This window comes from Toxorhynchites rutilus, chromosome 1, assembly GCF_029784135.1.
Source record: "Toxorhynchites rutilus septentrionalis strain SRP chromosome 1, ASM2978413v1, whole genome shotgun sequence".
NCBI lineage: Eukaryota > Metazoa > Arthropoda > Insecta > Diptera > Culicidae > Toxorhynchites > Toxorhynchites rutilus.
The window spans coordinates 86293860-86309892 of NC_073744.1; the positions used below are offsets into that span (position 1 = coordinate 86293860).

General features: G+C 37.5%; 1 protein-coding gene across 2 annotated transcripts in view; it reads right to left on the bottom strand.

Annotated features, from left to right (window-relative positions):
• LOC129763395 (uncharacterized) overlaps positions 1-16033 on the bottom strand; it is a 123949-nt gene that overhangs the window by 11132 nt on the left and 96784 nt on the right. Inside the window, exons 3-8 of one of the 2 annotated variants that reach the window (XM_055762420.1) lie at positions 13695-13712; positions 12557-12634; positions 12251-12432; positions 3515-3713; positions 3324-3430; positions 3154-3264 (exon numbers count right to left, since the gene is read on the bottom strand). In XM_055762420.1, coding sequence (XP_055618395.1) covers positions 3154-3264; positions 3324-3430; positions 3515-3713; positions 12251-12432; positions 12557-12634; positions 13695-13712 — 695 coding nt within the window. Of the gene's footprint in view, positions 1-3153; positions 3265-3323; positions 3431-3514; positions 3714-12250; positions 12433-12556; positions 12641-13694; positions 13713-16033 lie in introns of both variants that reach the window. The other variant, XM_055762419.1, reaches the window with a different exon arrangement.

Consider the following 16033-nt stretch of genomic DNA (forward strand, 5'->3'; position numbering starts at 1 on the left):
TGGTTCAGGTTCCGGCCAACTTCCGTAAGACCGCCCAGCGCATCATTTATGATACTTCATCAAACAACTCTGCCTCTTCCTGTCGAGTATACACTAATTCTTCCGGCTTATTTAAAACGTTAAGCCCTGACCGAGCTAGGGGACCAAAAATGAACTTTTCGTCTGATTCACATTGGTTCCTGCGGATCAATAGGGGACTTTTATAAAAATCATTTTTCAATTTTGTTGCTGTCGCTTCCAGTTGACACTATCTAAACAAAAAGCCCAATGTCGGCGCGATGAAACCAGCTCAACGTATTAATCTTTGGATGCATTAGAAGCGCTCTTGAACAGTCTGCCAAATAAAAGTTTTTTTGAGGTTCATCCATTTAAGAAAATTAACATGATCAAATTGAGATATTGAAATATATTGATATCGCGGGACATTTTCGTTTCTTTTGCCAAAAGCGGGACGTTTCGCGGGACGGAATCTTACGCGGGACATTTTGTTGGTCAGTTTAAATTAATAAGACAACTATTGAGTGTTTTGGTCGAAAAAATATTCAAGATTACCTTCGCATGGGTTTTCTCTCATTGCTCGATTCCGGGGAATGATAAAGCGGACTCGCTAGCTAAGGTGGGCGCTTCAGAAGGCACACTTTTTGAAAGGTAAATTGCTTATAATGAATGTTTTCACATTCCTCGTCAGCACACACTCGTAAGTTGGCAGCGCATGTGGAGTGAAGATGAGTTTGGTCGTTGGTTACACACGATTATCCCTAAGGTCTCGACTAGTGCATGGCTCAATGGGTTGAATGTAGGTCGTGATTTCATTCGCGTGATATCTCGGCTTATGTCCAATCACTACAACCTAAACGCGCATCTCTATCGTATTGGGCTCGCAGCAAACAATCTTTGTGATTGTTGCGATGTCTACCACGATATCGAGCATATTTTCTGGTCGTGTATCCGTTTCCATGTTGCTCGCTCTCAGCTCTCTAGAGCACTGAGAGCACAAGGCAGACAATCGGATATCCCCGTCCGGGATATCTTAGGTAGCCGCGATCCTGATCTTCTGCTTCAACTATACATGTTCCTCCGAAACGCCGATGTCAACGTTTAATGATGTTTCCTTCGTTGTGTCCCTGTTTCATATCCCTCCTATCCGATCTATAAACTTTTATTTAGTCGCGGTAATACATACACAAACTTCTTACAGATACACGGGCCGAAGGTTGTGCAATCCACTGATCATTCAACAAGAGCCAAAGGTTGTACCGTTCATGACAACTCTACGCGAGCTGATAATTGTGCTAGCTAGTGACCATTATATCCTGGATTCCTCGAATCGAGAAAATGCACCACGCATAGATATGGGGTACAGACTAGGGGGGCGTTGCTGATTAATGGTCAGCTGCATACTAATAGGAAGTATCCCGTGTAATACTATCCTAATACTAACCTCGAGCCAACCGCGAGTAATCGGTTACATATTACTAACATAGATAATAAGAAAAATTGTCAAAATATTGAAATCACGGCCCCGTCAGGCTAACGCCTTGATAAAAATATATATTTTGGAAAAAAAAATTATTGGTACAAACGGAGAAGGAGTTAAATGCCTAGGCCACGAAAGAGCCGGAGGACATGCTGACATCCATTATTACATCGACCATGGCTCAGGTACCGGCCAACTACCATAAGATTTCCCGGCAGAGTGTCCAAGCATTTTTGTAGAAGGCCTCATAAACGTAGAATTCATAAACGTAGAATTTGGGGAAACTTTGGTCCATTCAATTATCTTTTGTAGTTTTTCTTCATCGCCATCCGAAATTATTCCATGTTTGAATGCATACGTTATGGACAAAACTAGCGTGGGTGATGTGCTCAGAGGTTCTCGCAAGCGGAACAAAATATCCCGAGTGGCTAAAACGAACGAGCAAGCAGCCAAATAGAACGTTGAAGGAGAGTATAGTAACCAAACCTCGCGCTAGTAGGTTTTATGACCAGGTTATGATGCCAGGTTATATATTTCGACTGTCATACGCTTTTGTTTGCGAATAGGATTGCGCCGAACGCGTTCACGAACAGCATAGATGACATTGTGATGTCGTACCGACCTCGGACGCCCATTTATCGGTCTACCTTTAACATCAGCTGTTTCTTTGTACCGTTTTAGTGCTTGGAACACGAGTCATTTCATTGAATAGAAAATAGAATCCGTTTCATCGTCTTCCCGCACTTAGATAACACGATAGCTAACATACGCTTCCTGTACAGACCGAACTTCATCTTTGCTAGGAAACCGAACGTATACTGATGGGACCGCTAAACTGAGGATGAAGGAGGGACATCACACTACACGACTGCAGTGTTACCACTTTTTTCGCTTCTAAATCCTCTGCTGACAGGCTATACTTGGTACAAAGAAGAAAGCATCTGGAAACACGTGCTGCCTTTCATGAAAATACACAAAAGACCTGCGATGTTTTGATTTAATATGGTGGTTTGTCTCTACAGCCAGGAGGTTTTGAAGTGGTATCGTGGAAACCAAACGTGTCATAAAAGGTCTAAGCCAGAGGAAGAAAACGGGCAACAACTTCACGGGAGGTAAATCCGTTACTCGACGAAAAACTATTCTTTTGTGGGCAGTTAATCTATAAACACCAAACTTAACGCGATGCTAGTGTTCGAGAGTTTAAAAAATCGTATGGTCAAGGTCAAAGAAATCGCCAGGGTATCTCTCTTTTGAAAACGATATGTTTCGGAAAGAACTTGGTTTGTTAAGAAGGGCTCAAACGAAATTGAAAATAAACGATACACCGTATTATGGTCGCGGATGAGTCGAAATTCAAACTTTTTGGTTCCGATGGGAGATAATCTGTGAGTAGACCGGTAGAAACTGCCATCAATACACGATATTCTAGAAAAAATAGTAAAATTTATTAAACAAACATGCTGCTCAAATAACGATGATTTGTAATTCATGTCCTGTGCATTTGTGTGGCAATTCAGATAGAGCATAAACAGCATACACAGCATCGAAATGGGTCTAGGTCTAAACAAAAAAAAGCTGCATGCGATGAAATAAAGCTTTTCCATATGAATCAGATGTAAAAATATTAAAAGAGGTGGGGGAGTTTAAATGGTAACAGTTTTTCTAAAGTTATCCACCTCATGACAAACTTCCATGTAGTCTGGGTCGTGCATGATATCCTTTATCATATCCTTCAGCATCGTGTACCGCGGAAAAATTGGATAGATTTTAGAATTGCCATACTCAGACTGTGGGGAGAGAAAAGATTATACGATTTTGAATACATTTTTCATTGTTTTCAATTCACCTTTAATTCCCGGATCAAATTTCTTAATCCGGTGTATTTTTTTAATAATCGGTACAAATCATTAATCAGTTGTGTATTTTCCTGCTCTATCTGGGCGGTCGTCATCACTTAAAATAGCAGAGAAATAAGGGGAAGTTGAGAAAAACTGCGAATGATGAAATTTGTATGTGTGGCTTAACGGCATAACTCACTTTCCAGGCGCTCCATTCGTTCTCGCTTCTCCGCTGCTTCCTCTGCCAGTTTGGCGGACGATTTGACACCATCACCCGATTTTTGTGATTTCTCCATAATGCTACACGCGCGTAAGACAAAGGCAGGGACTGTTTCTAGCTTCTCCTGTTTAGGGATTTCCACTAGCGTCCAGTATTGCGTCTCTAGGCGGATGACGTCCTGCGAGAAAAGTGGATGGGTAGTTGTCAGATATGAATATGACTGAGCTTAATTATGTTACGCTTCTGCATTTTAATAAGATGCGGTTGTTTTGCATTTGATATGGCACCATCGTTCCGAGAGGAACTAAACCTTCTCTTCTCAACGTAGTGTATTATTTGGGCAATTTTTTGATGCTTGAATATATTGTGAATGGCAAAGTTCAGAAAAACGGGTGTTCCAGTGCAAGCCGGGAAAAAATGATCAACTTGAAATCCCCCGAGCCGAATGGGAACTGAAGCCATAGTACGTGCGCAGATAGTCGCTTGACCGCGGAAGACACCTTGCATTAAACGAATTTATTATGAATGAGGAGTATATTTAGACAGGGAGTTATAAGAGGAATGTACAGATCTGATTGAGTGATACGTTCAATACAATTTACATTCATATAATTTCTCGATTACTTGATTTTTATCCAATGTAATTGAAAAATTTAACGCTCAATGAAAAAAAATATCACTCAATCTGCATTTTCGCATCATGCATTGTTTCTCATGAATATTTGATTAAATTTTTTGATGTTTTATTTTTTTTTTATTGAAACGGTATATTTTTATGAGATTTACAGGAATAGAAAATGGAAAATAAAAAAGATTCTTAAAAGCCAACTCGTAACCCAATGATCTTACATATATGATCATTATAAAGATTTATTGATTTTGAGCCTTTTCATGCCAAATTAGCCGAGGAATAGTCGATTTTGATCCGACCACTCCGTTTTATTAAACCTTGTCATAAGGTAGTAGCTTCCCAAATATGACCAATTTGAAGCATAACATATTTTTATAATGGCGTATTCACAATTGACTTTTTTCAAGAAATTGTAATTTGAAATCCAGCACTCTGTCCTTATTTCACTCGCGTTTCTCCCTTTATATCCATGAACGTCATTTTATCTGCTCTTCCAATTCTTTTACAAAATATTCAAACATCAGACTGAATCAAATTTGTTACTTTAATAATGGTCATTCTAGATCTAGTGAGTCTGGCATCAAAGATGAGAAAGCTATCACTATTATATATTAGAATGAAACGCATCATTACACTCTACAAGCGTTGTCATATCGATATCGATGTTTCGCTGACTAGAAATTGATTGGGAGAGCCAAAGTCTTAATGAGAAGAGATGATTGATTTGTACAGCTGTAGTTTATTGCAATTAGGTAAATCATGTTTCAATCGATATGGTATTTCAAACACTCATTGGCAATGCCATTGTCAGTGTGAGCGTTCTTGAACTTCAGTTTGTCATCAATAATCGCGACAAGATATTTAAACTGCCGAACACGATCAACAGTATCAACAGTCAATGACAACGGAGACGTTTCGCTAGATTAGCATGAACATCGTTCTACCTATATCCAATTTTATTTGCAATTTTAATACTTCATCCATCTACCTGGAGAACGAAAATCTTCATTCGAAGGTAAAACGGCATCTTATAAATCTTTAGCCGCATTGAATGGAAAACAGTATCATTTGCAAAAAGAATGATATCATAAAATCGTAAAACATCTTCGCATGACATTGATTTATGTAATAAATAGAAGGGGGCCCTAATATACTTGCCGGGGGCTCTCAAAGGTTACACTTCATGGGAGTGGAAATTGAACGACAGATTTCTGAATGCTGTCAGACAAATAGCTTTCGAATCATTTATATGCAGTACCCGTCATTTCGATGCACTTATTCAACAATGAGCATTTACTCTCAGAAGGGCCTTAACAAAAGGGGAAATATGTATCGACTATATTTAAGTTGAATGAAATGTTGCACACGTACTTTATGACACCAATACACAACAAAACAATACACGTAGATAACAATATTTCGATCTTAAAAAAAAACAGCTGTTTGAAGTAAATGAGTTTGGAACGATTAATGATCAGCTGATTTTGTAATCCATACTACTTATACTATGTATACAGGGTGTTAGGTTACGCAGTGCAAATATTTTAGGGCATAGAACATGTTTTTTCACCAAATATTATTCTCTATCACACCTTAAAATATTTGCCTTGAGTAACTTAACATCCTGTATACCAAAACTGTTTTCAAATGATGTAGTATCAATTTATAGTTATTGTATAAGTGTAATTTGTCAAAATGCATTATATTGATTTAACATGTGATGTGACATGTGACAATCTGTTTACATGCAAAGTAAATAAAAAGTATAGCAAACGATTGAATTAGAAAAGTGTGGGACAAAGTTTGCCAGGTTGGTGAGTGTTTAACTCTCCTGTACTCGCGCGCAAAATCGTTGCTCGAAAACTCACAGACTGTGCGTGTTTCTGCAATATTTCTACTGTGTATTTTTAGGTCTTAGTGGTATCCTTTCAAAGAAAAAGATATAATTGGATGAAAAAACTCCAGAAAATATTTTTTTCTTTACCATTTTGTTTTAATAGTCATTTAATTCAGCCACCTCATTGATTTTGCGTGGGTATAGGAGGCCTTATAAAACACTTGAAGTTGACCAGTAAGAAAATTCCTTAAATAAGGTTCTTCTAATGGGCCACACTTTGTCTTTAGTCAATTTTTCAATAAACCAAACGTATCCGAGCTACAATGTTTGGAATGAAGTTTGTTTTAGAACACGTTCTCAATATTGAATTACGATAGAAGCCTGGAACGCGGGACTTTCGACTCTTAAAGTTTTCAATTGTTTTTTTAAACGGAAAACTTTTCGAATTTATGTCACATTCTCGATATTTTATGAAATATTTTTGGTACCATATTGAAAAGATTGTTTTTGAAAATAATCTGCATGGAAAGCTTTAAAAGACGCGCGGAAGTGGTTTACAGTTCTATAAACTGTAGTCACTATTCACAAATTATGGAAGTCATGGACTGAAGTTGTTATATACTTGAAATAATCTATCATGTTTCAGCAGCAGTTGCGTTAGCTTCACCTTGAAATCAGCTAATTTTTAATCGTGTCCGGAAAAAAATAGTAAGAAGAAAAAAGAGCCACAGAAGTGGCGGCATAGAAAAAAGTGTAATGAAACAAATATTCTGAAACGGAAAGACAGGGCAGGGCCCAAAATCTTCGAAGGTGAAAAATGAAGACCAATTCTACTCTCAGTAGTTTCGCTTCGACTAGAGCTGCTTCGGCAGTCGCCGCCAACAAAAAGTGAATTGACTAGAAAATGAATTGACTAGCGTTGACTAGCCAGGATGACTGATGAACTAGTCCAGTCAGTGGTTATTCTAACTGACGCGACTAATGATTAAAAAATTGTCTCTTCATTCAACTGACTTCAATCCACATTTCTACCCTCCTATGAACGGAATTGTTACTCGCGTACGCAATCTTATTTTTACATCCATATAAAGAGGAACGAAAACTTGATTTCTGATGCAAAAAAATAGTTACCACATTACTGGACGGTTTATTGTCTACCCATCGTGAACTCAAACCAACGAACTTAGACAGATATCAGGTATGCTATAAAGGTTGTCGTGTTAGTATTAGTAAATAGCGTGCAAAATAGCGCACACACACACTGCATGTTATTTTATACGTGTGAGTAATTTTTGTGTACGATACAAACAATCTAGCTCACCTGTAGCGTATGTTAAACCACGTTGAACTCAAACATCGATGCATGCATACGTGATACATGGGAGAGAGAGAGACAGAGGAACGAATTCGTTTTGGGGGAAGTCACATCAAAAAGCAATGAAGACAATTTGACTGGGAAGAATGAAATGAGATAGTCGAGTCGTAGAGTGGGAAAGCGACTAAACGCCCGACTGACTGTTTAGTCGTTTTGGCGGAGAAAGTGCGTGAAGAAACCAAATGTCATTTCCAACTGAATACGGAAAGCTGACTATCCTCAGTTGATTATGACGAAGCGGAGCCCTGATCATGGGTATAAATGCACACACAGAAAAAACGCAATTCTTATTATAAATTATTTTTGACATACGACTATGTCTTTGATTCCTATACAGGGGGGTAACTCTACGAAAAATGTAACGATTTATTCAGAGTTTTAAAACGCATATTACTCACAATCGTTATTGCGACATATGTTCTGTTATATACCATTAGACAGGAAATTTATCCAGATTTTTTTTTGCTTAAAACATGAACAGTGAATATAGCAAAAAAAATTAACAACTTGACCATTAAAATGGGTATGTTTTCTTTCGGTTGCACTAACCACTCGCTTTCCTCCCTAGCGCAACGAGCAACTTTTTGCCTAAATTCGGGCATTAGCCCACAATGTGAGCTGATGCATATAATGAGTTATTCTTTTTTATATATATATATATATATATATATATATCTGTATTATAGTGATTTTCAACTCATTTGGCTGGTTCGTCACTTTTACTTCCATTTTTGGAAGAATGTCGGGAGTGAGAATTGAACTCGTGACCTTTAGCGTGAGAGGCATGAATGTTACCACTACGCCAGATCGCCTCCACTATGAGTTATTCTCCATTGACCGATAATAGGCATTTATAAGTCATTGTATTGTATGTTGCCCAATCAATTCGTGCTCAATTCACGTTTTTACCGTGTAGGTCTTGCTACTAACAATTTATGTAATTGTGGTCCAGGATGTCGTAATATCGAGCATGTTGTTCGGATATATAAAAATGCAATTAATGAGTTTAACTGGTTGCTGTCTTAGAAGATCGGATATACTCACGCATATCAGATTATGATAGCTTGAGTAGTCGCGATCATAATATGCTGCTCCCCATATACGCTTTCCTGAGAAACCCACTTCACTTCCTTGAAAGCACATGCCCATTCTCCTTCCCCTTTCCTATACATAAGCAGAATTTACCACCCAATGAGATCAATTCCATACAGTAGCTACACGAACGTCCCAAGAGGGCACTCATGGCCATAGAATACTCAATGTACATCACCGGGCTGTAAAGTTATTACAAACATTGTTCCGGACAGCGTGGCAACGAAGGAGAAAATTCAATTTTTGTCTATAATATATTTCTGCAGTCATATATTTATTTTACTTAGGTATATATATATGTAGATCATAACTAAAGGGTGTGTCACATCAAATTGCATCACGGAAAAAACGCTGTAGAAATTTAATTTTTAGGAATTATATCTTCAGCTTTCGCTTATAATCAGATAAGAGTGTATAGATCACGTTGGTCATGCTTCACTGTCAATTTTTCGTAAATTTGGAAAAATGTCGTCGAACGAAAAAGAGCGTCGTGAATTAATCCTGTGCACTCATTTCGAGAATCCGGAGTTGTCACATCGGGACATCGGTAAAATGCTGGGAATCGTCCAATCCACGGTCAGCAGAGTACTAAAACGATACTTCGAGAACCTAACCATCGACCGGAAGGTGAAGAACGGCAAAAATGAATGCTCTGTCAGTGAAAAAGATCACAAGCGCGTAGTTAAGCAGTTTAGACGTGATCCGAGAAGTTCGGTCCGGGATGTCGCCAATAAGCTGAATTTGTCAAGTTCATTCGTCCAGCGGACCAAGCAGCGGGAGGTCCTGCGTACATACAAGGTTCAGAAGGCTCCTAACCGCGACGAAAGGTAAATGGTGGGGAAGACGCGAGCCCGGAAGCTGTACACCGAAATGCTGACGAAGCCGCATTGCCTGGTAATGGACGACGAAACCTACGTCAAAGCGGACTTTCGTCAGCTGCCGGGACTGTTGTTCTTCTCCGCAGAGGACAAATTCAGCGTTCCGGAGGAGATTCGCAAGCAGAAACTATCCAAGTTTGCCAAAAAGTACATGGTGTGGCAAGCGATCTGCTCTTGCGGAAAGCGGAGCGCCCCCTTCGTGATGACCGGCACGGTAAACGGGCAGGTTTACCTTAAGGAGTGCCTACAGAAGCGCTTACTACCACTATTGAAGCAGCACGAGGGCCCGACCATCTTCTGGTCGGATCTCGCTTCGTGCCACTATTCAAAGGACGTGTTGGAGTGGTACGAAGCCAACGGGGTCACCTTCGTGCCAAAGGAAATGAACCCGCCCAACGCGCCGGAGCTTCGCCCAATTGAGAAATATTGGGCGATTATGAAGCAGGCCCTCCGGAAGAACCCAAAAGTTGTCAAATCGGAGGCGGACTTCAAGAGAAAATGGATTTCTGTTCAAAAAAAACTACAACCTGACGTTGTACAGAACCTTATGGACGGGTTAAAGAGGAAGGTGCGAGCATACGGGCTTGGGCTCGAAGTATGAATAAAAAGAAAATGCCAAAAGTTGTTTAATAGTTCTTATTTTACTGTCTAAAATTTTCAAAAGGATCGGTCTACTGGGCGAATTTCTACAGCGTTTTTTCCGTGATGCAATTTGATGTGACACACCCTTTATTTAGAATTGTGTTTAAAAATGATACAAAAAAACCTTGTCTTCTGCATAATTCAAAAAACAGAAGAAAAGGGTAGTAATGGGTTTAACATTTTAATGGTGTACATTTTTGAACAGAATGTGGTTCCGGATTTCACAACGTTATCTCAACTAACTTGTTTAAAGGATACAACTTCATACAGGAATCGGTTTTTTCAGGGCTTCCATTTGATGTATCAAAAGATAAAAAATTAAAGATTTTGAGCAATAAAAAAAAACTCAATTCAAATGCAATTACTACACACAATCACAGTCCTAGGTAAAGATTCCGTCCATGCCCCTAGGCCCAAACCCATCCACTTTTTTCGTTTTCGTTTTTCGCATACTTAGGGCATCCATATACTAACTCACAGTAACGTCAGTCGCGAGAACTGCCAAAGTCTCAAACTGGTGTGAATCAAGACTTTGTGAAATATACTACAAGGTGGGTCAATACATCTAAACCCTCTACAGCAATCTTAAAAATATAGTATTTTTTTGTACACAAAACACAATGCGGTTGTACACGGTTTTGTGAACTCTATTCAATACGACACTTTACGTTGCAAACGTTCGGTCTTTTCTATACGCAAAACGTTTATATAAAGCATCCCTTTTTAATAAAGCTTCCTTCTGTACTGTACTCCTTCTGTACTGCTCTCATATACCGCTTCCCTAACCTACTTATCAACCAAACGGTCGGACCAGAAACCATATAGTCGTCTTGACTTCACCGATTAGTTTGGCGATGACAGCTGAATTGACGGCACAATCTTGACTCGCGGATCATATCTTCTTAGCCGGGGTCTGGTTATTCGAAATTTATTCTGAGGTCAGTACACAATGGTTCAGGAAGCGCATTTAAGTGAAAATTTGCATCTAGAGCTCTAGCTTTTATATTTCAAATTCTACATCAAATTTGTCTTCGGACGACTTTTAGAACTTATCAAGACCAACATTTTGCAATGCAGAACTTGTCAATATCTTAGTACTACTCAATTATTGATAGTTTTTCACCCAAAACTCATGATTTCAATTTTATTTAACTCAAATAAAAAAAACATAGTTTCAAAAATCCCACATTACGCAGAGTCAAATATGCTCTTTCAAATCGCTGAAGGAATCCCTAAAACAGTATACAGACTCCAGTTTATTTTCACTGTATATAATCGAATCAAAAATTATCTTTCAAATTGTTTTATATGCATATATTTTTTGTTATTTGAATATAAAAGAAGAAATTAATTTTTGATTTATAATTTTAAAGTCAGAATAAACATTTCACCCATAATACCCGGAATGTTTCAAGAGGTGATAGAGGATCATATTTGATGAAAAAAAATCCTTCTACGGATTGCAACAATTACAGAGTTATTGAACATATTTTTTCTGTTTCGGGCTCTGTTTATCTTTAACTGGCTCTACATCAATAAGTACGTCGCGTAGGACGATTTTGTTATTTCCATTTGAAAGGTGAGAAAATTCAATACAGGATATTGTCATGAAACATCTGAATAAGTCGATTTAAATAACATTTTGGAACCGTAAAACTTAGAAGTTTGTGGTTTTTAAGGTATTTATGCAAATTAATTTTATGTCAAAAATGCACTTGTATTTTTTATAGTATTTAAATTAAAACTCACTAACCGCTCTACAATTTGTTCTTGGACACCCAACTTGAACATAATTTAATTCCTAATTTCGCTGCCTTATCTCTTTGAACATCTTCCGGCGAACCTCAATCAAAATCCTCAAAAATTACGATTACTGATGTATCTTCAATTAAAAATTACTCCACTTTACTCCACTATTCTTTCACTTTAATGTTGGAAGAAGAATAATTTCTTGAAATAAGCTATTTTTGAAACATAAAAATATTGTTTTTCAAATTATATATAATCGTGTCTGGAATTATGTATAATCGTCTCATATATAATCGAATCTGTATATAATCGAGTTGACCTGTATGTTTAAATGTTTGAAATCCGTCCATTACCAAAAGAGATTGTAATATTTCAAAGTGAAAAATCTATCTGTTAATGAAAATAAATTTATCTCTGAACTGAAACCATTTATCGAAGAGCATTGCGTTTTAAATTGTTTGCACAGTTTGAAGCGTTGCTTTCAGTCAACTCAAACAAAGCCAGAAATTACCTTAATCATCAGTTTTAGCATCGGATATCGGTTGAAAACATTCCGTTGGCTTTTGGAGTCTCCATATTTATTCATCAGGGTGACTAATGCTTTCTTCGCCGTATCGTACGATTCTTCCAGACGCACACGAACAGCTCGCAGCCGCTCATTGGTTTCGATCAGCTCCTCCCGGCTCATACCACCTATCGGCGTGAGCAAGAACAAAGTACAGGACAGAGGAAATAGATGGTTAATCACAATTATCAGCACAGCCCGCAGGCCCACCGTAATGGGGCGTCAATCAACGAGAAGCTACATTCAACCTACTTGGTGATCCTTCATCTTTGACATCTTGCACGATCCGCCGTACGCTCTGGGTGAATTTTCCAACCAAATTGGAGGATGCTGAACCTATGGAAAAACATTCCGTGCAGCCCAGTGTCAGTGTAGACAGGGGAGATAAGAAATTGAAATAATTAAATGAGCAAATTTTATACAGCGTATCATAAATCAATTATACAACTTTGAAAAAGGGTGTAGAAAATAGGATTTTTTGCTTGGCAGAACTGCGATTTGTCTACGATGCCCATATTTCATTCGCTCTCGCTGGAGCAAGACCCAGATCTATCAGACGATAAAACAGGCCATTTTACAATCCGATGTATTTCAGGCTCGAACACGTTCGGGTGCCTATCTAGGGCTGTTGCTTTAGAGTACAAGTACAGAGTTATCCATTTCGGAAAGTAAAGTGAAAACACGAAATATGACCAAAGAATAATCAAACAAATGTGCTAGAAAATTTCAGCTTGGATAGCATCCAAGTTTTACATCTGCCAGAATACAGGGATATATTAGGTTGGGAAAAAAAGTAATCCATTATTTTTGGGTGAAATTCAAAGCTATTTTTAATATTATTTTTTATTTAAAAAAAAATATAATAAAAATAAGTTAAATTGCACCTGTTTTACTGTTGCAGTATAGGCACAATAAACATCAATCACAATTTCAATTTCAGTGCATTTTCGCATTTATAAAATAAAAAGTGTAAAATGTACCGAATTTTCTCTTTGTTGACCTCCATTGTTAACACCCTGTAATTCACAGCTGAATGGAACAAACAGAAAACAGCGAAAGAAGTTTTTTTGGCGTACAATGTCACCTTTACAACGAGTCTAAACTTGAAATTGTATGATCAATATTACGCGAGATATTGACTACTAAAGCCAGCCAACGAGAAAATAATGGACAACTTTTTCCCCAACCTAATATTTTTCGAAATGGATAACCCTGTTGTAGCGAAACAAATCTAGCTGATGAATTATTTCCAAATTCCCATGAACCGATACACTGAACTCGTTTGGTGTGCAGGCCAATCGGTCGTAAATCACTGCCGCTTAGATTTGTGAAGTCGATGAATTTTCGTCGCATTGTGTTGAAAGCTTCCCGCTGAAGAATGAACACTCACCATAATGCTTGGGAGAATCTGGAAGAATATGAGAAAAAAATGTTCAAAAGCGTTTCTGGAATATATGTTTAAAGGAAAACATCGAATCACGAAATGAACTACTCGTGTTAGGGTTCACATCTACGAATACACTTACTAATTGGTGGTGTGCTAATGATACGGTTGTCTACTTGTGTTATAGCTGTATATGTGGCATGCATTCCGATCAAATGAGTTTTTTTATTGCATCCCACAAATCTAATCATAATCCTCTTCTTCTCGAAAATGGCAGATAAAAATCGAGTGGTAGTCGTAGCCTCGAAAACAATTGAAAAATCCTTTAACTGTGATGTACCAATTTAGCCTACCTTACCTTCCATTGTTACATTCATTCGCAAAAAATTGAGCTATTTTAAGATTTTCCCAAAATCATTATGTTTTGAATAGGAGCTAAGATTTGCTAAAACCTCTCTAGTTCAATCGTACAACTCTACATTCATAAGAATTTTTTACGCATACGAACGTGTCAAACCGATACCTAACCGGAGGACGACGAACGCACTTATGCCACGAAATATAACGAACAATTTGTATGTATGGAGCGAAAAGCTCTTGTAATTACAAAAATAAATCTTGAATTAGCTCGGATGCCTGTCCCATACATTCGTGCAGACGCCAAGGTGTTTCTCTGACACAGACTACAAAAGCAGCATAATGAAAACGTCACTGACGATCAGGGTTTGGAAATGTTGAGCTTGTTGAGAAATATTGAAAATATATTTTTATCTGCGTAACGGGTTTGTTTCGTTTGTCGTCATTCATTCGACGTCGAACATCTGTGTTCATTTATATTCATTTTGTTCTACCTGAGCTTTCCTCAACCCTTTCACGACTACGGGAAATATTTTTCACTGGTACAAAAATCGTTATCGATTGTTCAGTAATTATTGAAAAAAAAACTGTCAAACATGTCCGGTTTGACTTAACAAAGACCACAGAATAAATGTGTTATGTGCAATGTCCACTTGTGCTTCACAAGTAAACGATTTTTTTTTGTAGAATACCATAACTAACTGTTTATTTCACTTTTCTGATAATTTTTATTATGTTTTTTGTATTACGAAGCAATAAATAAAATACCGATATAATAAACCTAACTCTTCAATTATTTACTTTTATGGTCCATAGGGAAAAATGTTTCCCATGAAATTATAGGAAACCTATACACCCTGCTATGTTTTTCTGGTGATGTTCTCTTACTTTACACCCACAATTGCTGAAATATTGTGTTGTATTGGCATATTTAGTCTTGGACATCTTATGGTTCTGAAAGAGATAAAGTGCGTATCATGAGACTCCATCCACATTTACTCATTGCCATTGAATTGTCAGGAATGTTGTGACCAGTGTTGCCACATATAAATTTGTACCAGAGGGGTCAAAAATTCTTCTCGTCTGTACTTTTTTTTTCCAAAAATATATGCCATCGAAAATATTCTTTGTAGAGAAAAATATAATTTATTAGCATGAAAAAAACACTCATTTATTTGCTACAAATACTTCATTTACATTTGTAAGACATTCGTGTGTTTGATGATGCTTATACATAGTTTTTCTGAATCTAGATTGCATTCCACAATTTATTGAAATTTTCGAGCTTCCGCCACGATGTTTGAACAAATATTTTGATCTCAAAATAGCGTTCATTATATTGTTGCTGAGCCGATTTTAAAGTTTATTTTTGTTTTGATTATATTCAGAAAAAAATCGCTCGACAGATGCCGAGGAGTGAGGCATAGTGAGAACGTTATAAACATCGAAGCATCGAAGCGTCGAAAAGACGATCGAACCGTCAATTCTTTTTAGGTATCCAATTTTTGTCCACCAACTCTGCACATGCTCGTTTTCTGAAATTGTGATTTCCTTACGGGGTAGTTTTATCTTTAGGGTACGGATTTAATTTTCCACATCTTGTACATTCCCATTGTAGAATCCGGAAAACGCTTCTAACACAACGTTAATGCTGGTCAAATTGGAAACGTTTCTGGGATTTGAGCATCTTTTTCTCATTTGTTTGATCAGCTCCACGAAAGCTGCAACAAATATCATTTGAAATTATCTGCCTTTCGCTGTTCATTGTTCTGATAATTCTTCTGTTGCTATTCCAATCTAAAATTCTTGTCGCTTTTCAAATGATCTTCATATTTAATAGCATCATTGTTCATTAAAACAACGTTAGATTCCACGCAGATATTAGTGAGAATGATAAAAAAAAAATCTTTCAACTCATCATATAGCATCGTGAATTCAAGCTTTTCAGCCTGGAAAACAATTAAAATTGATGTGGGGCATGATTTTAT